Genomic DNA, 27,147 nt, shown 5'->3' with positions numbered 1-27,147 from the left:
AGTTAGCAATAAGGAAGGCATCCAAGTATCAAAATAGGAAAAACCCCACACGTAGAATCCCATGTGCAGGCCTGAAACATCACTTAGGATTTCTCATCAGGTATCATTCATTTTTCTGCCCCAGTGTATAAACTGTCCTTTGTAGGTGACAACAAGGCAAATTTAATTTTTGGATTAAACCCAGTAATCTAAATTCCAGAATTCTGTTTCTATCTTTTCCTGCTCTCCATTTGAATCTCCAATTCTATGTATTGTGGTGGTGCCTCACCTCAGACAGATCTGACGCAAGTCTCTCCGGCTCTCATCAATATAGCACTTACTGCTGGCTAGCATCTGCTGTAATGTTTCCTTAAAGCAAGGGATGCTTTCTCTGTTTAGAGTAGAAATTCCCTTGCCCCTTAATGGTCTGACAAGTCTTGGTTTTCATCTCCTATATCCAGATTATCATATTACTCAGTAGCACAATTCACTGACTCTTCTGATATTATTCTTTCCAATGGCATCTTTTGCACCAGCTTTCTTCTGAATGCAGACAGTTTGGTGTAACGGACACATGAGCACTAAAGCATGAACCTACCTATCTGTGTGCTTATATAACACATTAAACACCCAGGTCTGAGTACCACATTTATGCACTGTCCTGATATAAACAATAACTAAGTCTAATAGAATCATTAGATAGTGCTGAAAAAAGAAATCAAAAAATCCAACCTCTTAATTTTAACAGAAAGTGAATGTTGTCAGTGATCACTGCCAACAAACCAGCCTTATCCCATAATGCGGCCACTGTAAAAGCAAACTGGTTTATGACACAACTCTCTAGGATGAAGTCTAATCCTTCAGTAATTCCTTAAAAACAAACATTTGGGAGTGAAAAATGTGAACATTTTAAGGGTCATGTACTTCCTGATCTTACACACCAGTAGCTGGAAGCACCCCAGTACACTTGCATGTGGACTCCAGGGCTAACAACATGACAGTACATCATTGACATGTCTCACATCCCTAAGCTGAACTATGTTCTTACTCTGGAATAAATAAGCATTGCTTTAATTACTACTAAGTAATAAAAATATAATTTTGAACTGCAACTATACAGAATCTGCTTTTGGTACAGAAAAGATAGTCAAACAAGGACAAACAGGAAACACCTTGCTTGTGGCTCCCCTCATTCATTGTATCTCTCTCTTGGTAAGCGCACACTGAAATTAAAATATCCTGTAGAATTCTTTCTGGGGCTTTGTGACGAGAACTTGTGTGACCGTGACAGAGCCGCTAAACACTGAAGACAGTACATTATTTAAGTCTAAATGAAGTCAGATTTCAAGATGATCAACATAAATCATAGAGACAGGAAAGGAGGAAAGCACACTGCTGTTAGCCCTCATTAGTTTATCCAACAAACTGTTCTACTGAACTACAGGTAGTAAGCAGAAAACTCCACAGATTCCCCTTCTTACCTCTGCTTGTTTTGCTTTGGGACTATCAACTGGAGACAGAGGAAGAACGGTGTCACTAGGTGACTGGATAGGGATGGATGGCTTGCATGGATCTAGGGAAGGCAAAAATGTTTCCAAACACACATGAGACCGCTAACATTCTTTTTTTTTTTAGTGTTACACACAGCAAGTAGTGACAAATTTCTCAGCTTTTTTTAAATTCTAGATTAGACATCCGGAACATAGATAAACATTTTTAAATATCAAAAATGGTACAAGCTTTTTAACATAAAAGCTTCAACAAGAGAAAGCAGTTGGACGGGTTCTCACACTTTAGGAAGCTGCAGCTAACAGATTCAGAACATTCTTCTCAAAATGGTAATGCAAGCACATACCTTGCCACTGAGAGTAGTGAGATGGTGCAAATCCAAGAGACTATGTTCTCTTAAATCTAATAAATGTATAGACTACCTCAAATGCAACTAGAATCATTCAAACACTGATGGGAAAGCTATTACCTTCTGTCACACTGGAAGAAGCACCTTCTGCTTCTTCTTCATCTTCTTCATCTTCAGAGACTTTTAGTTCTGGCTCTTCTGTACCACCTTGGTGTAAGCGAAACTCCGCTTCTGCATCAGATGGGATGTCATCTGATCACAGGTGAAAAAAGGGAGAAAAAACCCCAAGAAGTATTGGATACAAGTCCATCAGGACCTCTGTTTATTATCTAAAAATCTTTCATAATCCTTTCCTTCTGTTCACATGGTGCTCATCACTTTCAGAACCTGAAATGTTTCAATCCTTTTTTTTTTGGTGTGCTAATTAGAGTCATTTAAGCAGTAAATTATGGACTATTAGTACAAATAACTAAATTAGTAACTGAAGTCATAACCTTACCAGTTTTCTGGAAGATTTTCCATGTTTTCTGGCATATGCAGATCATTTTACACTAGCAAGGGAAGACTTTTTGCATAATATTGTGGGCTCTTCACAAATTTACTTCTGTTTCTGTTATTCAGCAGGATTAGTACTGAATATGGACACAAAGCAAGCCTTCTAGTTAGCAGATGGTGAGAGGACACAAGAAATTTATTCTAAAACCCACAGTTTCTTTTTGTCCTTCACTCCTGGCTCCCTCTTGACTATTTGAAACAACCCCCCAGCATCACCGAAAATAAGATCAGGCTTAACTACCCTTATACAAACTATTTTCTGACAATAAAATTCTGTTCACACAAGAGGTTTAAATGATGCACAGTGGTACCCTACCGTCATCCAGCTCTGCACCCGTGTCTCCCTCTTCACCTGCCTGCCCTTCTGTGTCTGCAGGCTCTGTGCCCAGCTCATCCTCCACATCATTATCCTCACATGGAGCTAGAATATATTCAAATATTGAGGGGAGAAAAGGAGAAAAAAAGACACTATAGAGTGAAAAGGTTCTACATTGAACTGTACCAACAGTTTATAGTGGAGGTATTTATTAATTTCTGCTAAAACAAGAAGTCCTGAAATGTGTCACCTGGAAAGACATCTATGGTGAAATGAGACTTCTGGGCTCCAACAAATCAACGAATGCCCGTCCCTGGGGAGTCTCCAAGGCTCCATTTGCACTTAAAGCAGCCAGGGCTTTTCTGAGCAACAAGCCTTGTGCCAAATTAAACAAGAAGGGGACTGGGAGAACATCAAACCAGAATAAAGTTTACTGTTCTTCCAGGAAGATTATTATTTTCTTTACCACAGCAGAACAGTCACCATCACTTTACAGCATATGTGTATTAGGTGAAAACTGAAATAACACAATGTACCACAACTGTTCATCTTCAAATTGTAACAGGCTTTTGAGGATGGAAGTCAGAGACATAGTCTACCTCTGTGATTGATCAGTACTACATTTGGAAACTGTTTAACTCTGTGCAGGGTCTAAGAGACTTGTTATGCTGTACAAGTAACTAGGACACAAATTAATTGAGATATTTAAAGCGAATAAAAAGGTATATTCAAACCTTTCAGTTACAGATCAGAATGTGATTTGCTGAGTCAAAATAAAGAAAAGATTCTTGAGTTTATAACTCTGAAAAGGGCATCTGACATTACTAGTTGTGACAGGATTCAATTACAGGAGGAGAGAGAAGACCGTGGGGTCTAAATTTCACTACTAAATGATAACTTTTTAAAAACCATAAACCTTATGACACCTTGTCCCATCTCGTGCTATGGATGATTGTGCTTAACTTTTTTTTGTTAAGCATTTTTGTAAAACAATTTAAACATACAAAAAAGTGAGCACTTCCAGGGTTGGGGTTTTTTTTTTTTTCATAGTAGAATCAGTCAACTACATTTTTAGATTGTGCAGTGAGTTAGCATCAATTCGTGTTCAACAACATGCAGACATTTAACTCTGTTGTATATCCTATTGCAAATGCATACACAGTCAGCATGTATTATTAGGCACCATGTTTGCTAATTATGCACACAGGATATGGTCCTGTAACAATGATAACAGATATATTTATAACCTTCTTCACTGCGCCTATATGAGTAAACTAAGCAGTGCAAGTCTCTAGACCTGAACGCATACAGTGTCATGTTATCATCTTTAGGAGGGCCTCTGGCATGACTCCCTGCAGTTAGTTCCCATGGCAGGATGAGAGGCTGTTTCCAAGAGGCAGTCCCTATGCAGCCTCCCGATTCTGTAGCCATATGGGAGTGATTCATGCTGCGCCAGCTTTCTCCTGTGCCAGGGAATAGGCCCCGATCTTTTTTGTTTACTAGTGACAATAGGAAATGGTTGGAACCATTTCTATGCTTAGCATTGCTAATTAAGACAATCTTGAAAACAAACCAACCCTCCCCTAAAATTGAAGTTGTCCAGCATCTCCTCTAATACAGGTTTCTGTTTATTTCAAAACACAGCCTTCAGTGGGTGGTTTGTCTTCTTCCTTCAACCAGAGAATTTATCTTTCCCATGCTTTTCCCCTTGTAGTACTAAGACAGATAAACATATGGGCTAGTTTATTTTGTCAACTACTGTGAAAAGGCAGTTACTCTTACATGTAAAATGGCTTATAAAATCCAGGCTCTTATGGATGTGGAGCATAGGAGACTGAATCACATGGCAAAGGCTGGACTGCCCACAGGGGCATTTACAAATCTGCTGAACAAAACCAGTGCCCCAGTCTGATTGTTGCTTGGGTATACAGTAGCTTATGTTATTTTGGAAAGAATAATGTCATGGGATGGTTTTATGGTAGCAGCAAATGTGAGTACTTGCAAAAATGTAACTCTGATGTTAGGACTGTCTGATACCACTACGTATATGTGTGTCTTCAGATCCAGAAAACATGAACTGACATGACACATACTAGGAATGTTGGAGAGAGGGGAGAAAGTTCTTGAATAGGTTGGTACACAAAACTTCACAGATGATTACAGATGCATAAATAAATAACAACTTGGTGCAAGGGTGGATCCCATTGAGGGGCATGGAGAGTTTGCAGGTGGCTCGTTATACTATACATATACTGTGCATATACGTATATGCAGTGAGGAAAAGGAGCAAGAGGCCAAAAGCTGTCACACAATAACTCAGAAGCTACACACTATGGCAGCCAGAAACTGGGATCAGCACTTGGTTCATATCAGCTAGCAGCTGTGAGCAGACTGCATCATGTGCAGACACCTTGTAAACACTGCTGCCTTTGCAAAGCAGCAGCAGAAGCAGAGTTCTAGAGCCAAGCTAGCTATTCTGATGTACCAAAGCAACTCAGGTGAAGATCAACTACCCAGCCACAAACTACTGCTGTTCCACTGGTTTCAATGCCTTCACTGCTTTACACAAATTTACACCCTTACTCTAATCCCAGAATCTTCATGCTCATTGGTTTTGTAATAGAGCTTAGAGCACCACATAAAAAAGGCAGCTGAGTTCTACCATCCTCCAACTTTCCTGAGGCTTTCCTAAATAACGTGAACCCCAAGTCAAAGGAGACACAACAGCCATCACTATTCCCAAAGATCCCAGCTTCCACCTGATTCTTCTTTCTTGTTTTCTTCGCCAGGTAACTACAGTTTGCAGTTGCTACAGAGAACTGCAATTGCTTTAAAGTATTCTCTGTCAATCATTCAACTGCAAGGAAAGCCCCACGTTCTTTTAGTCAAGGAGCTAGGGAAAGAATAACCGGTCCAGTCTCCAGTTTACGAAGCAAGTCGAAGCACTCAACTAGATTATTCCTTCTACATTATTACTCCCAAGATAACCTCTCTGTTTGGCCTGCCTTCAGGAGGGTTACAACAAATGTTGAGTTCATGCGAGAATGGACTATCTGAGCAAGGCGTGCATGCACACCCCCCCTTCCTCCCTCCCTCCATGTCCAGTCATGCAGTAGCGACAGGGCTGTAAGTTCCAGGGTTAAAGTACCAGCTCAGCTGCTGAAGGCATGGAGAAGAGACGGGCAGGGTTATTGTGCATTGGAAAACATAGAACATCACCAAACTACCTCCAGGGACCGTCTCCAGCCACGCCTGTACCGCCTCATGGCGTACGGAGGGAAGGTCGGATGCTGAATTTAAAAAACAATAAATTGTAAGAAATCAAAATTAGACCATCAGCAAGTGTCTAAAACAGAAGAGTGACAGAGGGAAACGTTTCAGTAGCAAACACAGGAATAAAACCTATGAGATGTTAAAACAACAGATTCCAGGCTTGGGATTTAAATTGAGATAACATACTCAGAAGCCTAATCTTTTTCTAGGAGCTGTAATGTTAGAGGAAATACAGACGGCAAAGTGAGACGGGCTGCTGCACAGCTGTACTCCACCTGAAACTCTGCAGAGGAGGGAAACTAGGAGATTGAAGAGCTGAGCAACAAGAGAAGGGCAGTCCTAACCGGCATCCCAGAACTTGTGCTACCCAGGTGCGGATGCCAGCAGGCAAAGAGCCGCACCCAAAGCAGAGAGTATTGTCACACTATCCCAGGCTTTCACAACACCCCCCATCACCACTGCTGCAGAAGGGTTCTCCAGACATCTTGTATCACAAAATACAGCTCACCCAGGAACAAGTTCGTGTTTTAAACTCAGGCTGAAAACTTACAGCACATCCACAAGTACATGGATATGGGGCGTATAGTGACAGCCCTTTGAAAAACCAAACTGCTGATACACCTGCACACACCTGTACTGTTGTATGACAAAGTAATTGAAGCAGCTAATCGATCAATCAGGATTGTCACAGTTTGCCCCAGTTTTAGGGGAAGGCAAGGAAATACCGCCTTCCTTCCCAAAGGAAGCTGGAAAGACCACAAAATCTATTTTGGAAGGATCATCTTTTTCTGACTGCTGCACCAATACACTATGGAAAAGTAGTAATTAGAAAATACAAATGGAAAGAAAAAATTAGAAACTAGTGATACAGACCCTCAAGCAGAAGCTGAAGTAATCTTAACTGTAGTAAGCTTAAGAAACATTAAGCAACTACTGTAGAAAACCAAATGTTACAGACTGTTGAACATCGCCTATTTTGTGGTTGCAGTGGGAAGGAAACATCCATCTCTTATTTGTACGGAGCAGATTTCAAACCGGAAAATCCCAGTGCATTCTACAAACTGCAATTATAAGCACAGACAAACTCATCTGTAACAAGTTGGATCAGGGTTAAAAGACCAAACCAAGCATCTAGAACTACGAGGAAAAGATAATTATCTGGAACAGAATATGATCAGGCAACATGAGGTGAAGCCCTAGGCTTTTTTAAGAGAGATCAGTCATTAACTTAATTTCACATTTGCTGTAAAAGTACGCTTCCCACAGCATACTTACTGCCTCTACAATTCTGGCACAATGGTTACAGACTTTGAGAGAAGACCACTATTCATCAACTGCATGGTTAAGTCTAGGCTTCTGCACAGGTAAAGTACCTATGATATAATGTCATGGTTTAACCCCAGCCGGCAGCTAAGGACACATACTTACCTTAAGACACACTAGAATAAGGTCAGCAGGTCTGCTGGAAGGTGCTTACAAGAGAACTAGACTATTGGCATTTTCCCCTTCCAAAGTTTTCCTTTAAGTAACTAGCAACTCAAAAAGGTCACACTTCACTTCAGAAAACAGATATACTACCAGATCTTACACACAGGGAGTCAAAAGCACCACTGATCAGATTTGCAAGCCCTTTGCATTTGCATTCCCTACTAATACCAGATACAGTTACACACTTTGAAAAGCAGCAGCAGAGAATTATGCTCAATAGAGAAGCTGACCCTGTTCAATCTTTGCTGTAGTAGCCACACAACATAGTCCTTTAGCTTTCCCTAAAGCAGCACAGAGCCCTCACTGCCACAAAAAGCACAGCTAACCCTAAAGCTATCCCTAAAGTCAGTAACAGAGGGCTGATTGCCAGTACTATCAAATCACGCGTGTAGTGATGAAAAATGCTATGGAGTCAAAGCACGCAGACAAATGGGTCAGAAGAAGTCACACCACCATGGAGCAGAGAAAGCAGTCATTTTAAGCAGACACTGACCTGAAAAGGAAAATGTTTAACCAAGTGTAATTTCAGTGTAATTTGGAAGTAGTTCCTTTCAACCACTGCTGCCCCTGCTGAAATACATTGCTCTTGAAGGGCGCAGAAGCAACAGAGCAACAGAGTTAAACAGCTGCAACCGTGATCCAAGAACCAGTGGTGTGGGGCTTGGGGGAGATTACCTCTGGAGGTGGAGGACTTTGAGGTTGGGACCATTTTTTCCTCCTCCTCTTTTTCACGGATGTGTGTCCAGTGCACATCTGCCAGGATCTCCAGAGGATCAACCGGATTTACAATCTGCTCCAATCTAAGGTTTCCAGCTAGCAGGAGGAGGGCATGGCGTACCAGGTTGCAGGGTGCATGAAGGACAGGGAGGAAAAGATGGGAGAACAGTGGAAAGGAAAGGTAACACATCAGAGGAAAGGAAATAAGAAAAGAAGAGAAAATATTACTGGCTAAGATCAGTTTGCAAGACAGACAGAAAAAAAGCTCAGCATTGCGTGTGCACGCATACACCAATACAGCGCTCCTCGTACTTCCCATCAAAGCTGAATAATGCCATTCCAAAGGCAGAGAGATGCTATTAAAAACATCATTGTAGATCCTCTCTATTGCAAGCAGCTTCACTGAAATGAAAGACATTCTCTGGGTGTCCAACAGTATGTGGTATGTAAATACCAATTTATCAAATTTCCAGCTCCTTCAGCCTGTTCATTATGACTATTGTCAAAACCATCTTTCTGTTAAAGGAAAGGGACAATCTGCATTGCAGTTTGATGCACCAAAATAAAAGGTCTCTCATCCCATACTATGGGGTTAAGCACTCCTTTCTATGCTAGCTACATATTCCTTTGTGAATTCAATTACATGATGGATCTCAGAGTTTCACTTCTGTATGTATGTGCGTATGTATGTATGTATGCGTATCTGTATGTATGTATACAGGCACGGGCATATACTCACTTTAGTAATTAAAACACTGTTTACTCCTGCTCTTTTGTACTGACTTGTTCAGGGGTAAATTTCTTTTCTGAACAGGATTTTCATTAGGACTGAGCAGCCCTCCCCCACTTCCCCACAAGAGAATTCTTGTCACACAGATGAATTTGTTTAAAAGAAATTGCATTACTCCTCAATTATGTGCCTACACAAAGCTCAGCTACCTATGGGGTGTGTCAAAAGGAATAATGGGCACTTAAAGCAACAGATAAGCAACTTGTTCAACTGCTCAGAATGCCCTCATTCTACAGGGAACAGGTGTTCAACATCTGCAGGAGTGGTCTTCAAAAGCAAATAACCTATCCTGAAAGGAAAATGCCCACTTACTTTATAAAGTAGGAAGTCAATTTGCACAACAGCTGGATTACCACTGAGTAGGGCAAAACACTGTTTCAGCAGTTTAGAACCTCAAAAGCAGTTAGATTTTCAGAGGGTGCACTAGTGTTTGAAGGAAACAAGAACCATTAGCAGCACTTAGAGGTCGCACTCATTTCCTGCTGTCTCGTTTTAACGAAGTTCCTCTCTCCCAGCCATGTTTTCCCCAGACACGACACGGTGTTTGGGACTTCCGTTTCAGGAATGTGTGAGATTTGGCATTAAAACTGCAGAAGAAACAGGCAGAAGGAACTGCAGGAAGGACAGAATCACCAGCTGGTTATTCAAGGAGAAAAGGGTCCAGACGCACAAACTCAAATGCAGAAAGGGATTCACAATTTAGCCAAGTATTTACCAATTTTTTATGTCTCTGTTGCCTCATCAGAGTTTTCTGATCAATTAGCACAACCACATGGTCTACCAGAGCTACTGGACATCCTGCAGGAACAGGTACCTGGGCTTTTCTCACTCTGTACCAAAGCCCTCGCATGCAGGCCCCAAGATGAGTAGAGTTAGCATTTGCATCGCCACGCAAAAGTTTGTGTTAAAAGGTTTAGATTTGCCAGCAATGGCTGAGAAGTATATAGTCACTCAGCAAGGCTTGGAAAGAGCAGGTCCCACATGATCTGCATGTTTTAAAATGGATTTCTCTGGGATTTAGACCAGCTTAACATACACACTTTCAGTTACTCCACAAGTCTCAGGACAGAGGCCTGAGGCTGTCCTGCTTAGGATATGGGTCCTTCTCACCTTTTCCAGTAAATAAATAGCAGCACAGGCAGCCACGAAGGACTGCTGCTTGGCTAACAGGCAAATCTGTTTCCTTGAGGTCTAAATGCTTGAGAATTTCAAATGACACCAGGCATGGTCTTCCCTCAAGGCTGCCTGCTAAGCTTTGCAGGAAGCTGGACGTTAATTGCACTCATACTGAAAGGCAGCTTTCCCCTCCTGCTCCACCTTAGCACCTACCAGCACTTTATAAGCAGCTGAAAGTGTCAATGTTTAATGGAATGAGAAACCATCTGCAAATCAACTCCTTAGGAGCCAGGTCTAACACACACTAGCAGCTGCAACAGGAGGAACTTCGGTTACGCTCTTTAGCCATCTTACTGATACTTCTCATTCTTACCATCAGAAAACTTAAATTGGAAAAAAAATTGTTAAACCTCCTTTTTTTTTTTTTAATTAAAAAAAAAAAAGAAGGTCAGAAGCTAAGCTAAAATGTTACAACCATAAGCTGCAAAATATGCAGTCTGAGAACTGCATATGCCCTCTTACCTTCAGGAAGGCACTTGGATTTTCCTCTCATGCATTCTGGTTCTAATGAACCACATTGAGGGAATAAGGGATTAACAAACTATTAGGACCAAGTGCTTCAAAAAAACCAACCATCAAAAATAAAACACAAGAGAATACATCATGGAAATTAACACAACCAGTTAGATTGGAATGTCAGGTTCATTTTGTGCCCACTATATGACTGCTTGAAAAATCTTGAGGGATCACCACAGCTCGATTAGCTTCCCCGCCAGACTCTCCCCACAGACACACACTCAACAAAGGACAACAACAAAAAATGCAAGTTTGCTGACACAGGCAATACAAAGGCAGCACTTCTGATGTGTCCATGTGTCTGACATATTGCACAGGTGCGATTAGCCTGTGTCTATGGAACAAATCTGAAACTCCCAAAGATGTAGGGGTCAACGTTCATGCACATTACGGTAGCAGATTGTCCAGGCTTTCTAGATATCCTGAGGTCCTTGGCAGCTTTATCTTTTTCCTAAAACCAGTGGCCATGTCAGACCCGATACATGGCACTTCGGCCAGGAGATGAAGATGAAAACAGCTACTGAATCTGTTTTTAGGGAGCTGGTAAAGCAATTAAATAAAACACAAACTCCTCATGTGGGACCTGCTCTTTAAAACATTTCCCCCTCCTTTGGGGAAATGGAAGTGGAGATGGTATACGGGTACCTTTAAATGTACCCGTGTCCTCTTCATCTGAAAGACGTTGAAGCCAGAGGCCTTGCTGCAGCTCGCTCTCCCAAGGGCAATACTCCCCCTCTACAGCAGAGGGAACCACACATCCATATATAACACCAGACACGCATGTACACACACAAGCGATGGAGAAAGAGAAAGAGAGAAAGGACAGAATCAGAAAGAGACACAGTCTGGAAATCCAGCAGCTTCCCATACTCCCGCTATACTCAATGTATCTGACGGGAAAACCGCTTGAATGTCCAAGAACACCATGGTTTAGCAGACTAAACACACAACATGCACGTTACCATACTTTAAAAGCAGTCTTCACTTCCTTCAGTTATGGAGATACAGCTTCTATGTTGAAAAAGTAGCCAAGCAGCCTGCTGAGCTCATCAATAAAACTGCTACTAAAACAGAGAAACTGGACCTCTGCTTGCATGAGGCAGCCAAAGACCTTTACAAAGAAGCTCTTTGGAGTCTACTAGTCTTCACAAAAAGGAAACGTGAGTACAAAGACAAGATCGGCAAGAAATTTAGCATGCTGGTGGAACACCGGAAACACGTCTATTCTTAGCACAAACTTTGCATTTTGATGACTGAGACAAACACAGGGGAAGGAGTCTTTCCCTAAGATTTTCCACAGAAATCCCTCAAAGCTAAAATAGGAACCACCTGAACTCCCTGATTTTCAAGACCGTCTTAGTAACTAAAGAGAGCTACAAGCAGCTTCTTCTGGGATGCCCTGATGACAGTTACAGTAGCATTAACCCTTAGCGAGGCACTCTGCAAAACTGAAAACACTGCCTCCACAATGCTTCCAGCTCTTGCTGCCAAAAAACAAAGGGCACATTCAAATCCAATTCCCAATAATAATAAAAAACAACAATAAAACAATACACTGTCACAAAGCTGTGAATTGCACATGTTGGCATGGTGTGTGTGAAGCATATAACTGCCCTGTGGGCAAAGATCTTTTGTATCCAGAACGATCCACCTAAAGGTTTCCTTGACAGTAACTCCCTCAGAAATTGAAGCAATAAAGAAGTGAAAGAAGAAGAAAAGTTTTCCGAGGCACAAATCTTTCTCATTCTGCATGGCAAATACTCAGTTTTCCCTGCTGTCTAGCAAAAAGGAGGGAAGAACAAAACCAATCAGTCTAACCTTCGCTTGACTCCTCATCTTCCTCCTCTTCATCTTCCTCCTCCTCCTCATCTTCTTTGTCCTCAATCTCATGATTTTCCTCAGCCTCAATCTCTTCTTCACTCTTTCCCTTCAGGAGGGCGTGGATACGCACAGCCTCTTTCCATGGCACACCACCCAAGTCTGAAGGGGGTTGCTGAGGCAGCAGTAGTTCATCATCTTCCTCCTCATCTTCCTCCTCCATCTCAGACTCTGAACTACTATAAGGGTTTAGAAAGGAAAAGAAACAATTACTTCATGTTTCTTAGATCAGTTTTAGATCACTGACAAGTTGTTTCAATACATACAAGCCCAAAGCATATGATGGAAACCATAACACTAATCTTCTGCTTTCAGTATCTCACAGGCAATTTATCGACAGCATTACATGTGAGCTGCAGTATGCCTTGCCCTGCTTCTTTTAAAGAAGGTTAAGCAGCAGCAAAGTGCCTGTGAAGACAAGTTCAACTATTTGTGCAGCATTAATTGTTACAGCTCATGACAGTTGAATACAGCAGAAACTATCTTTTCCATAACACAATGCTTTGGATAAACTGGAGCAAGAGTTTTTAGCAGTGTCAGAATGTAGAAAGTCACGTCGTTTGATAACGGCAGCTACTGCTAGCATTTTGGATAGCTAAGATGTTTTTGGCACTCGCTAGGTTGATCCACAGGCAGCTTTGGGAGTAGAAAGAACACACAACACAACTATCAGGCCAAAGGATATAGCATGTGGGCTAAAGAGAGCCAGAGGAAAAAAAAAGTACGGAATTCATCACTTTCCTACATCACAGACAGAACTATAATATGTATCCAATTAAGTACATAGTGCACATAGTGGCAAGAAACTGTAAGATGCAGGGCAAGGCTCATTACAATAATGAGCTGCTTATTCTCACAGCAAAGTCTAAAACATGCAAAACAGTAAATCATTAGCGCTTTTTAGCAGACATCTCTGTTTAATTCTAACAGTTCCTCAGCATAAGCAGCAGGGGCAAGAAATGTAACCATCTATACAATGACATTTAATCTAGCTCATTCGTACATGCTGGACTACCTAGAGGCAACTGAGGAGAAAGATGGTTGCATTTGTCACTGGAAAATTAATGTGAACTACAGCTCATCCAGAGAACGTATCTGCAGGGTCAAAAGGTTCTCTTCCTTCCTTTTTCCTTACTAGATCATTGTCATAAAAGAACTGCATTTATTAGAGCTACAGTTGGATGCTTCCCACATAAATCTTAAAAGGCAGAAATTCATCTGGATTGAAGGACTGAAACTGCATGTGAATGGTTAAAGTTTGGATGAAAAATCAGAGAACAATATTCTACTTCTGCCACCTCCTTATAACAGCTATCACTGTACTTCACAGCCTTTAGAAGAACCCATTCCATTGAGAAGAGAGGGAAAAACCACAAGTAGAAATTAATGAAGTTTATGTTTCATGTATGTTTATAAAATATAACTTGTACAGTTCTTGTAATTCTGCTTCCAATACACAGGTGTAATTACAGCATGTGACAAACTGGCAGTCTCATAAAAGAAAGGCAGCACTCATTGTAGATAAACATATTCAGGTGCAGAGCTTCAAATTAGTCTAAGACTACATGAACATATATTTACATAATATTATTCATCTACTTGTCTGAGAGACTATTTTTGATAGCAAAGCTAATCAGGAAAATGCCACTTTCTTCACGCTCTGTTTGTCACATACTTCTGTCCACAGGCTGTTAAATTCTCTTCACTGTTCTGCGCTTATATAACTATTTTTTCCTCAAATTACAACCCACTTTTTCACAGCATAAACTGAATATTTATTTTGAACAGGTTGCCTGGTTTTCCCATGCTGAATACTGAATACAAACACTGTTGTGTGCCATGGACTTGGTGCATATTCCAGAAGACCAAAGCATGTTCCAAAGGCTTTATGCAGATATCGTCACAGAGATTAAAAAGCAATGTTCCCCTCCTCCCCGATTAACTTTCCTACCCTTTGGTATGGAAATAAACCTGACAGGTGCTGCATGCTGAGGTTTTTGTGTGCTGTCAATGAGGTTTACTGCTGCTCAAACTGTTGCCATGACTGCTGAATGGGACGAGCTGCTGCTCTTCAACCAGCCGGCTTATCGCATGTAGTATTGACGACAAACATTCTTTACCACATAGCTCACTTTACCTTCTTCAGCTTTTATTTATAACTTGGTTTTTGTTTGACCTTTGAATACTGAGAAATGGGAAGCTGAAAGAAGGCAGTGAGATGGGCTGGTATAGTGGGCATTCCTTTCAGCATGGCAACCCCTTGCCACAGGAATTAATTCAACAGCTGAAACTACTTCTTTTTTCCCCTATAAAGCAGAGATCAAAGACCAAAGTAGGTTGCTTTATAGAAGAATAAGCAGTCGAGTATCTCATTAAAAAGGTGTACAGGAACTGAGGTACAGGAGAAGAACTGAAACCTAAACTGCGGAAATGACTTTCTTCTCTTCCTTTGCCACACAGCACATACAACACTGCTTTGAAAGGCCATAAGGTATTATATCAAAACTGCAGATGACATACTGGGCGTTACTGCAAGTTAAAGGCCACGAATAAGGCACCTAAAGGTGCCACCCCTCAAAACTGTGTAGTCAGGGTCGGGCTGCTGAAACGATCTTTCTCCTTGATGAGGCTTAAAGAAGATCAACTCTCACTTGAAAAAATATACTTGGAATACTGTTTTCAGCAAACTTTCTCTGCAGTGTGCATGCTCCTAAGCGTGTGTGTGATGGGATGCTGTGCACCAAAATGTGTGGTCTCTGCTTGATTTAGAGCTAACACCTCAGTTAACCCTGAAGCCAAATCCATCGCTCCGTAAGACACGGAGGGAACAAAGAGTTCCCCATCCCCTCCGCCTGCTCCTAACCCTGCGGGGCTGCACCAAGACAGTGAATATGATCGAATTAGGGCTCTGATTGGCTTGTTGCAGGAGTTCTTCTTCTTTTGCTGCTGAAGAAATTGTCAGACTTTTCCCCCTTTCTTTTGGTCTTTCTGTGACATAGTATGGAGTGGGTAGAGCTGAACAGAGGATACCTTCTAGCTACATCATCTAGAAAATTTTCTCTCTGATGTTTGGCCCACACAGTCTTATCAATCCTCTGAGTAAATTGCTTGCCATGTGTGGATTTGGGACAAAATATTTTCCAGTTCAAACTGTCAGGGAATTTGATGTATTTTCTTTCCGCCACAGAGTGTGAGTTGCCCACTAAACACTGCTCTTCACATGCAAAATTACACAATTCGGTCTATTAGAGACCGAAATATTCGGTTTAATACAAGTTATGGGGATGCATGTAGAACAAAGGGAGCTAAATGTAACACCCTACGAGAGGAAATCCAACTCACTAATGTAATAGTGTACTGCTTTCAGTCCTCACAGTCTCACAGAACACCTTTTGGAGATGACCAATGGCTTCATGACAAAACTCCACTTCTTTAATTAACTCTTCTTCTTTGGAATTCTTCTGCCATTTACTGATGGAACTACTGTGTCCTGATTTACTGAAATCAAGACCAATAATAAATAATAATGCTCCATACTAGTAAATTTTGGTTTAGAGCTACAAACATAAAGGACTAAAACCCCTCAATATCATTAATGCCTATACTGTCACAGTTCATAAAATTTCTAGTCCTGAGCAGGGAGATAAAGGAAGGCTGAGTGAAGCAAACAGAATTTGCATCTCCCACAAATAGTCCCAACATCATACAATCAGAGCACTAGAGAAGATCTCAATTATGTAAAATGTCAGAACAGTATCCTCTAAAGAAATTAATGTTAAGAAATTAATCAAAAAGTATTATTTAGGTTTCAGAGAAAAGTACAAGACATTAGTAACTGCCAGGCACTTAAATGAAAGCCACACCTTCGTGAGTCCACATGTACACACTCTCTGTCAAGGCTGAGTTCAGGCTACTAAAAGTTACTCTTTTCCAGATGCTGCACCTTCAGTGTGATGTGCTTATACATTGTTTTGCAGATAAAGAGAAGTTTGTGAGGGTACAACATGTTTTTCAGCAGCCATAACTATTGCTTCAAATCAATGTCTCTCAGGCACTGCATCAGCATTTGGTCAGGATTACATGTGTGTCAAGCTTAAATCTTTAAACCAAAAGTGGTTTTGAATTGTAATGCAAAACATACAGAAAAAAAGGTTAATTTTGGAGCCCCCTCCCATTTGAATCCATGTTCTGGTTGCTCAGAAAACTCATTTGTCTTTCATACAATTGACAAAAAAAAAAAAAAAAGAAAAAATCCCAACTTAAGACTGAACTTCATGGTATTATGGGACTATAGCTTTCTTCCAAGGATGGTAGTATGCTGCCTACCATCTAAGCTAGTAGTAAGTTATAAGTAGCAAGGTAAGGTAGTAAGAACAGAAACTACAAGATATAAAACCTGTGTGCACATGCAGAACATTTTGATCAACTTTAGAAAGGGCAACCCAGTAAACAATACATTACTAAAAGCCAAGGGAAATGAAGGCAAAAGTCTGTTGGGATGGGTATATAAAAGCTTATTGACAATGTGTGCTAACCTGCTGGGAACATCCTCTTCTGCTCCTTTGTCCAACACACTGCTGAGGTTATGCTCTGCTAGCGTCTCTTCAGGAACCTCTTCCAGTTCTTCTTCCCGCTGCAGTGACAGTCGGTAGTTCTCCAGCTCAATCCGCTCAGGTGTGCCTCGCAGCCGCTTAGCTAAGCTGGGCTCTTCCAGCCCGTTTACATTAGAACCTAAAGAATAAGCCAGTGAATAAACAATAAATGCAACAGTCAGAACTGTCATTTTTAAAGAATATTGAGCAATTGGGAGAGAAAGGGCATGAGGCAGAGGGAGGTAAATAAAGTGAGAGAATACCTTACTTATGTCATTATCCTGTTCTCCACTACTGGCAGAACCTGCTGAGGAGCCAGACTGCAAAAGGGAATCCTAGTGGTTTTGGCTAACAGATGCTAAAAAGAATGTTAAATGTCCTACCTGAGAGAGGAAATAGGGAGATTTTAGCTGCAAAAACTAGGGCTGCAGTTAAGTATATGTAGTAACTACTGGGGAAGGCCTGGCCACAGGCTGGATGTATTTTCTGAGACATAGTAGGAATGCTATGAGGCAATCCTGCTGCATCTTAAGATTGCTACCAGGCAAGGTGAGGCTATAGAATTAGGAAGCAAGAAAATATTACTACTTAAAGATGATGGAGGGAGGAAAGGAAAGAAAAAGGCCCACTTGGTACAAGTTTTAAAACTTTCTATAGACTTGAATTAATTTGTTTTTTGATCAGAATTTGCAAAGAAATTTTCTCTTCATCAGGGACTGTAGTGATAGAACAAGGGGCAATGGGTTCAAACTTAAACAGCGGAGATTTCGGTTAGATATAAAGAAGAAGTTCTTTACTGTGAAGGTGGTCAGAAACTGGGACAAGTTGCCCAGAGAAGCTGTGGCTGCCCCATCCCTGGCAGTGTTCAAGGCCAGGTTGGACGGGGCTTGGAGCAACCTGGTCTAGTGGAAGGTGTCCCTGCTCATGGCAGGAGGATGGAGCTAGATGGTCTTTAAGGTCCCTTCCAACCCAAACCATTCTATGATTCTAGGAAATGAACCACAAGGAAGGATCTAAGTGAGATGTTTGCAAACACAAGTCTCATGAATCCCAGAAAACTGCAAAGACGTGTGAACCAGGCACTCGGAGAACAGCATACAGGAGCTTCATTCACTGTGGCACTCAAATTCTATCACACATTCATTCATTTCTTTTTAGAATTCCAGTATTTTAGCTTTAATATCATGCCCCTGTTTACCCTTACCCAGCTTACTATTTACAGAGCCCAATCTTTCCTAGCTTCTGTTTCGCTTTGCTGAACAAGCCAAGCCTTCCTCCCATGAGATAAGCTTTTCAGTGCACTGATGATCCCCTAGGTCTCTGCACCTGTCCCAGTTTGGATTAATCTTTCCAGAACCTACATGATTAGAATTGAACACAGCTTTCCAGATGAGGCCTTACCAGTGTTAACATACAACTCTGCCAGAAATCTCTCATCTGATACACGCTGAGAACACGCTTGTCTATTTATACGCCACAATAACAGTGGTGGCTTTTATTTACTAACTGATATTCAGATCTTTCTCCTTCTTTGCTTTCAACTGATAAACACCTTATTGGTAGCCAAAATTCTCAACACTTTCTTAGTGCATGGCCTGGTAATTTCTACTATTACATTTCTATTTTTAATATTAGTCTGCAACATTTTGCAGTTCTTACTGTATGATGTGCCTATCCTCCTCTGCACTGAGGAGGGTTTGAAATGTTGCCTCAGCAAGGAATTCCATTAGAAGATTTAAGTCAACTTATTAACTACTCGATGTTTCTTGTATTACTCCCTCATTTTATCCAGTTTAAATAAGTATTTCCACATGTCAGTCTTCAAGTGCTTTACTGAAGTCCAGACTGTTCAAATGCACTACATTTTCCTTATGTCAATAAAAGCTGCCAGCCTAGTCTGGCACAGTCTTTGATGTATCCATGTCACATTTTATATTACTTACCTGCACATGGTCAAAGGACTTCACTTGCAGAAGTAGCTGGTTTTAGTTATTCCTTCAAAAAAGGAGTTTTATCTACTGTTTAGATTAACTGATATGTACTTGTTCAGATTACCTGTTTTCTTTTCTAATTGTTTATCTGCAGGTTATACTTCTGTCACCCAGTGGTCACATTACCCTGAATTAGATAATCAAGGTATATCAGGATAGCTTGATTTAATCACAAATTGCTACCACAAAGCTCTCAACTTCATTGTACATTTCTTCCACTTTTCTGAGACAAAGAGTCTTTGGTCAAATTTTATTTCCACTCATTACAATATAGTAATATTTAAGTTTTGCAGTTCCAAATCTTGCTACACACTGACTTCTTTTGCTCCCATGTCCAATGCAACTGTCACAACTGAAATTGGAGGCCAAGTATTCATTTGATTGCCTGACTATACATAAAATTGCCTTTTATGTCAGCCCCAGCTTCACTTTGGACCTACTTGTGTTTTCCCTTAACTGGCTTTTACTTAACATGCTTAGGGAATACAGCTGTTTGACATCCTTTCCTTCGAGAAGTCTAACCCAGCATGAGCTTTGGCAATGTTTACTTTATCCTCTCAGGTTTTGACCTCCAAGACAGTTTTTGTTTTCTTTCTCCATCCTTTGAGTTTCTCAGTTTATTCCTAACAGCCTTTTTTTCAGGGTAATTACTCAGTACCATCTTAGTCTTGCACACAAAACGACACAGGCCTTGCCATAATCAATGGCATTTATTTCCAACTCCTCTCCAGAAAGATAAAATTTCATAAAGCCAACTGCTAGGAGTGTTTTTCTCTCTTCCTCGCTGAACCCTTCTACGATGTGGGCAAGTGGCTGCTATGCCCCTGGCTGGAACTGCAGGGCTGCTTTATGGTACAAACCACAGAAGCTTGCTCAGGTGGCAAGCAGGAACTTTACCTTGCATTTTCCAGGGATACTGCGGTCTCTACCGTTTCCTGCTGCTAAGCCTTATGTTGTGTTAGTATTTGCAAAGTTTAGTGGAACTGGACTGCCTCTTCAGCTGGGATTCACGTTTCATGTAATTCTCTCTAGATGGTGTTACCACCTCGGCCAAATCTATTTTAGTAATCTGTGTTACATTCCCCAACCCTGAGTTCACAGTAACAGGGGAACTGACCTGGAATATTGCTCTGCCACTTCTTGCTGACAGTAAAAAACACCCAAAGGACTTTGGGTAATGCAAGAACACCAAAGTGAGGGAAGACAAAGAACGAATATACTAAAATCATCATAAAACAAGAGGTTTTCTACTGCTTGGAACTTAGCTACTTCAACAGAAATATCTTTTCACAAGCTGTTTTTAACTTGTTCTCTTCTGATGCATACCCGAACATAGCTGCAAAGTCTACAAGCAATAAAAAACAAGGAAAACAAAAAAACCAAGAACTTTTTATCCATTTGACATTGTTTTCTAACAATGTTAAGGGATTTTTTTGTCAGCCTCTTCAAAGTAAAACAAAAAAGAAATATAAAATCATTCCCATATAATTAAATTAAATTAATAGAGTATTAAAAAATAATGCTTGTTTCAATGCTGCAATATCTATGGTGGGGAGAAAGACTGGCAGCAATCACTCTAAGGTAAAAGAGGACTGAAAATCAAGCTGACAACTGTTTATATGCATTTTGTGAACATATATGAACTTTCAGGCATGTTTTTCAAAACACAAATCATCATTACCCTTCTCATCATGAAGAGCCAGTATAACCGGTCCATAGAGAGTCAAACCAATTCTATCCCAGCACAAACTAAGTGGGACTGACTCAATGCAACTGTGTTAAAAAAACTGCAGAGATGAAAAATCTGTCTAAACTTTAATGCAAAAAGCATGTGGTCAAGCCAAGATGTCCTGAGAGCTTGACGAGCACTCTGTGCCTCAAAATCTCCAAGAAGTAGGAAGGATATTCCCAGCCCTTTCTCTAATTAATTTATATATCCATAGTCTTGAGATGCAGGATTGGTCTCATCCCTCCATTTCACTTTGCAAAGAAAACAGCTCTACATCAGACAACATGGTACAGAATCTCAACTGATTACCAGCTTCAGCAAGGGATTTCTAAGAGTTTGCTCAATCTGGACCATTTGGTCTACTTGATCTATTGGTTTTCTTTCTAAAAGGTGCCATTAAGCCTCATCAGGCTAGCTGCAAAGCCACTGTCAACCTTGTTACTGATTGTGGAACAGGAGAAATGCTACTGATAGCTAAGTTTCTGCACCACGAAGCCATCAACTATTGGAAGGAAAAAAATTACAGTTCGCAAGCCTACTTAAGGGATGAAAGTAAGTCTGAGATACAGGTATCGCTAACATGATCAGATGAAGAACTATTTACTTATGCTATAAAGTTTATACCCATTCGTTTGAAGTTACTATGAAATACAGACAAGGAAATTTGAAGCTTTCCTATCCTCATTTCCTCCATATTTATATAGTGCTATGGTCTACACATACTTACATGGTCAAGGTCTACTCCAGTGCAGTTCTTAGAGACACCAAAGCTTATTCTCTAACAGTCCTCTGCAGGGGAAAGGTGCCTCTCCCAAGTCATTACACTGTGTTCCCTGGACTGTTTTGTAGCTTGCTGGTGTGAGTGCACTCGTTATCCACCAGCTGACATTATACCCTATCAGTGCATCTGGGCCCACAGAGCCAAAAGTCAGCAACCACTCACCACTGAGAGAAAAGGGGTTGATGAAGCTGCATTTACCAGGGGAAAAAAACCTCTGTTTCCATCCAGGGAGGAGAGCTACCTGAAAGCCAAGAGTAGCTTCTCATGCAATCAACTGATGAGCTACAAATCCACAAACGACATCCAAAATAGGGCACATTTTAAAATCTGATTCTTTATTTTGGAAGAGTCAGCGAGCCACTAACATTACACGGATCATCTGAAGGGAACTGTTTTTCTTAACAGGACAGGCTGCTTAGCTGTTGCACAAAAGCTGCCAGGGTCCTTTATTTATCTCAGCCTCGACACGGCCTGCCTCCTGTAAAGATAATAATATGATCAGAGATAACATTCCTACACTGAACAACTGCTCGCCTACATGAATGTGTCCTACTCCAGCAACTTTGGCAATTACTGGAAGGCTTGAGAAGGTCCTCTTGAGAGAGGATCTCATCTCCATTTCACTCCCGTACTACCTTGTTCTGTAAAATCCACACATTATTCTCATGAGCCAGATGAAATCTTGCCAAGGTTACTCCCTGCCATAAAACTTGCTGAAGATGCAGGAAAAAAATGGGAATACGAGAAAGAGTGAATTCTTCCCAAGAGAAACTACCTGCCTATTTTGCTAGAATTTATTTTTCATTAATCATGAAGTACCTCTCGACTTCCTTTTCATAGTCAAATCTGTTAAGATTGCAAGCTAAATTACATGGCATCTCTTGTGAGACATCCAGTATTTTGCACAGACTCAGCTGTGGCCGTGGGGAGCTACAGAAATTCAAATAAAGGAGTCTGCTGTGAAACACATGCAAGAGGGGGAAAGAATACATACATGTCTCAGGAAAACCTTCATTCTGGATTTCTCAAATCATGTGCTTTTATGACGTGAAACACTGTACCTGCTTGTTTTCACTCATCTTTTCCAAACTCTTCAGTTACTTCTACCTCCAGACAATTGTTTAAGAACACAACTATGTCAAATAGAAGAACTCCTATGGAAACAGCAGCATATCGCATAGGACAAAATACAGAGATTCAAGATGGGAACTTTTCTGTGGGAGTTAACAAGTGATGCAGTGAGCTCTAAGTCAGAAATGCTGGAAGTCCTCAGGTTCCATTGCCATTAATTTCTAAAGAAATATCTTTTGGGGTAGGGTTTCTGTAGTCTGCTTGCAGTTCAGCAATCATTATCACTGAGGTATTGAGAACACAGCAAATGAGATCCAGCAGCATTTTTATGCTTCTCATTTTTCAAGTGTTAATGTCAGATTGAGTTTCAGGGTTTTTTCCCAGAAGTTTCACCCTCACCCACTTCAGTTCTATTAATTGTCTCTTTGTATTCCAACTCCACTTCTCATCCAAGGGCCTCAGAATGTTTTTTAAGTATTAGCATATTAGAACAACCCTATTTTGGAAGTAGGTAAGTACTGTAGAGGCACTTCACAAGTTCAGGCAGAGATTAAATACCAGCAATCTCACAACAGACTAGTGGCAGTGCCAGAAACAGGATCCAGAATGCGCAGCTCCAACGCTTTCACTCTCAACTTTGCTTTAAGTTAAGACAGAACACTTTGAAGTAAGAAAGGGACTAAACTACATTGGATTTTAAGTTTAATGATTACAGGGGTTACTGAGCAGGTTGAGCAATGGCACCTGGTACAGGATGCTCACTGCACTCAGCACTGCGTGTACGAAAAAAGAAATCTTAGTACCAAGACCTGTTGTTGGGTGCTGCACATGCTGAAACAGTAAGTCAATTAAGACATTGCATTTAAATAAGTGCATTCTGATAGATGTAGCCAGAAATCCTTTCATTAATCCTCTCCAGAATTAGTATCTAGCCACTGTTAACAATTTTTGTACTGCACAGTAAGAGATACATAAAGCATGTAGATTGCAACTCTAAACTGATCTGCAGAAGTGTGTTAAATGGAATGGATTTTTTTAAGGGTTAGGAAGTAATTTAAGGTTTTAAACCTAGATTCATCCACCCTTTAAATCTATCTTCTCTTTTAAAAAACGTCTCCAGGAAACTGCTGGGAAAAGCCCAGCAGATCTGGTGAATTCTTGTCACTGCTTGTTTGCACAGCCTCACATCACATACTGCAGAACTGCACATATACTGGTTGGATCCCCTGAAGTTTGATAAGCACATCCTCAAAGCCAAAAGGAGTAATATAACATCTGCTCAGACAGAAACAAGAATGCATTTATTCGAACGTAAATAGTTAGTAGTCATCAGATGTCAATGTTATTTTGATATAATGCTTCAACTGTCTCACTATCCAAAGGTATTCCTACGCCCTCAGAAAGCCTGAATTACTCAGCTGTATTAAGAAGCCATCAAAATTAATTTTCTGATGTCTGTGTTTCCAATTTGATCCATAATATGCTCTGCTAAATATAAAAGCCCTTAATTCAAAGAGGACAACATGATAAGAAAACCAAAGCCAATTCATAAGATACTCAGTGTCCATGCACAGGATTCAAAATAAGCTAAAACCTGAAGATGGCCCTACCGAAATTCTTCTGTAATGCACATGTGAATCATTTATATAACTCAGTTATAAAGAGTAACTAACTAAGCTTTCTAGAAGATACACTCTACTGAGTCAAAGCTCTTGGAGTTTGATATGGGAGTTGTACATATTCAAACAGTCTTACGCAGGTTAGCCTTGGATCAATACAACTGTCCTTATACTGACATTTAAAATCTAGGGGACACAGCACAGAACAGCAGCTCGCTCTAGCCTACCAGAAGAAAAAGGGTTTTGCCACTGAGCAACCAACATACTACCACATCAAGGCTCAGTCCTCAAACTGTCAGCCGAGCAAATCTTGCTAGCAAATCAGGGACCTAAACAGAGAAATGGGGAGAGAAAGCTGTACAAACAGAAAGGTGTTCTACCTCAATATCCTCTGGTGCAGAAGTATCCAGCAGACAGTTATTACCCAACACTGCTTCCAGTGCTGACCAAGAAGTTTTACAGCATTACTTATTTCAACAGCACACAGCACATGAAGCAAAAATCAGTGCGATTCCTGTCAGTATCTACTGGTTTCCTAACCAATGAGGAGCAGAGGGGCCCCCAAAGTGCTACCCCCCCCCCCATTATAATGTGTGTGGGAATAACTGACAGCTAGAATATTCAAGGGATTCTGAAACAGATACCTCAGAAACAAACATATGAAGATATAAGTCCTCCTCCACACATTCCACAACCTCCAGCTAGAATTAAGTTCTTTATATCTCAGATACTGTCAGTAAATGTGGAAGCCCCTTCTCTTCGTAATTATAAAAGTGAATTGGACTGACTACTGAATGAAGTTATTAACTTACATGTTTATCTTATGGGTGTTGCAATGTTTTCCCCCACCCCCATACTATTTTGGTTAAAATACACTTCTAGAATTGCCAAAACAGACAGTGATAAAACATTGCTTTCTACAACATCAGTAGGGCAAGGCCTAGAAACAGCTGATCTGACCTTTCCTTGTTTTCAGTGGAAGCAACCAGAAGCTAAAATAATTAACCAGTTTTATTTCAAGGTCATTTGTAATTTATACTTGTGTCTTGAAAACAAATAAAAATTAATCTGCAACTTTAAAGTCGAAGTTATGTTAGGGAAATAGATGGTGTTTCTCATATGTTGACGTATGTGTGAAGTAGCAGCAGTGCATAATCAAAGTTAAAAGTTCAGTATATGGTTTAACAATACAGGAAAGTTGTCTTCATTATAGCAGAGGTATAGAATAATCCAGGAATATAGCTATTTTTGACTCCTGGAAAGAGTCCAGTGTTGTAGCTGATGGGCAGAGAAGAGAAACAGGGGATAGGAGGTGTTAGGTCACCTAATCCAAGCCCAAGGGAACACCCTTAACCTTGGTTCTCTTTATTGCATCTTTTCTGACAGAAAATCTTAACACTTGTACTGATTTCACTTTTACTGCTGCCCAAACATGTTTCCAGTACTAGAGACATAAAATCCTTACATCACTTTATATTAAGTCTGCTAATTATTGGTGTGTCTATTACTGAGGAATAATGCTAAGTCAGTAACATATTAGCAATTATTCTCCATTTTGTTGGTATCATCTAAGATGTCTGGGCTCTCTCCAGTATTTTGACCACCTCTATCATATGTTGCCTGGCCTAGTTTCCATTTTCTGAAAGAAGCTGAGTGTGGGAAGGCTGAAGGGCACGAAAGGATAATCTGGCTAAAGATAACATTACTCTGCAGGCATGAATTTTGTCCTGGAAGCTATTAAAGGTATGTTACCTCAAAGAGCCACCTAGGACAAGGCATATCCAGGGACTGTCAGAGAGAAAAAGAAATGAAGAGAAAGGCCACACTATATTTAAAAGTCACTGTGACCTTGGCTCATGAGGTTTTTCCCTTTTTTTAAGTGAAGCAGTCTCTTTGTTTTGTTAAGTAACTTGAAAATAAATGTTTAAGAGTGATTGTCCAGTTATAATCCAAACTATAACTATTATGTTGTTAGAAAGAAAGTCTCTGCTGTCTTCTCTACTACATAAGACTTTGCATAGCTTATTCATTGTGGCATCTATTTCTTGCCACTCATACGTAGCAGCCCTCCAGAACCTCTCATTTCACCAGAGAGGATCAGACAGGTGATTCCCATTGTGCAAATAACTCAAAGCTGAACTGAGAACATTTCCACCTAAAGGCAGTAGAGGAATCTATCAATAGAAATATCGCCTACTTTTTACAGGAACTGGTACTTCCAGTTTTGGAATGTTTTGATAATTAAACGGATAATGTTTTGATCATTAAAGAACAACCAATCAGGAACTAGAAATTTTATCACACATAATCAAAGTGTGGAATATCAAATGTTTTCAGTTTCCCGTTCAAATCGTGATCAGATTCAAAACATAGCTTTCAAATGGATATCTTCTTTCAACTACTGAGCTAACAACCACTATCTTCTGTTGCAGTGTACTACACATTTCCATAATTACTGGATCTCAGAATATATTTAGGTACTAAACATGTCCTTACTTAATTTCTATCATTTGTATCGATATGATAAAGTGCTGCAAATGGAACAGGCTGAAATCTGAGGCTGGCAGTTACAGGAAAATATATTGGGTAATACTTGTCCTAATTTAAATACTCCAAAAAACATCGTCATCTGCTCCCTCATTCTCTTCCATACTTTTCCATTATCTACATTTATCCCACATACTCTTGTATAATTCTTAAAGCAACTGAACATTCCAAGCAATCCAGAGCTTCACACCTTAGTGGGCATTTTTCTGAAACTAAGAATATTCTTGTATGTAGGTATTTAGGTAGGTATACTCAAAATCTGCCCCGGTTC

The 27,147-nt window shown here is 40.4% G+C and overlaps 1 protein-coding gene across 7 annotated transcripts in view; it reads right to left on the bottom strand.

Annotated features, from left to right (window-relative positions):
- Positions 1-27,147, bottom strand: part of MICAL3 (microtubule associated monooxygenase, calponin and LIM domain containing 3) — a 191,040-nt gene that overhangs the window by 39,976 nt on the left and 123,917 nt on the right. For 5 of the 7 annotated variants that reach the window (XM_030480611.1, XM_030480612.1, XM_030480614.1 and 2 more), the window contains 6 exons: positions 17,082-17,277; positions 12,487-12,725; positions 8,145-8,282; positions 2,709-2,813; positions 1,958-2,089; positions 1,461-1,552 (listed from right to left, as the gene is read on the bottom strand). In XM_030480611.1, the coding sequence (XP_030336471.1) occupies positions 1,461-1,552; positions 1,958-2,089; positions 2,709-2,813; positions 8,145-8,282; positions 12,487-12,725; positions 17,082-17,277 (902 nt within the window). Of the gene's footprint in view, positions 1-1,460; positions 1,553-1,957; positions 2,090-2,708; positions 2,814-5,935; positions 5,999-8,144; positions 8,283-11,313; positions 11,404-12,486; positions 12,726-17,081; positions 17,278-26,103; positions 26,118-27,147 lie in introns of those variants that run through there. The other 2 variants (XM_030480623.1, XM_030480615.1) reach the window with 2 other exon arrangements.

This window comes from Strigops habroptila, chromosome 3 (assembly GCF_004027225.2).
Source record: "Strigops habroptila isolate Jane chromosome 3, bStrHab1.2.pri, whole genome shotgun sequence".
NCBI classification, from domain to species: Eukaryota; Metazoa; Chordata; class Aves; order Psittaciformes; family Psittacidae; genus Strigops; species Strigops habroptila.
This window is presented reverse-complemented; position numbering and strand designations above follow the sequence as displayed.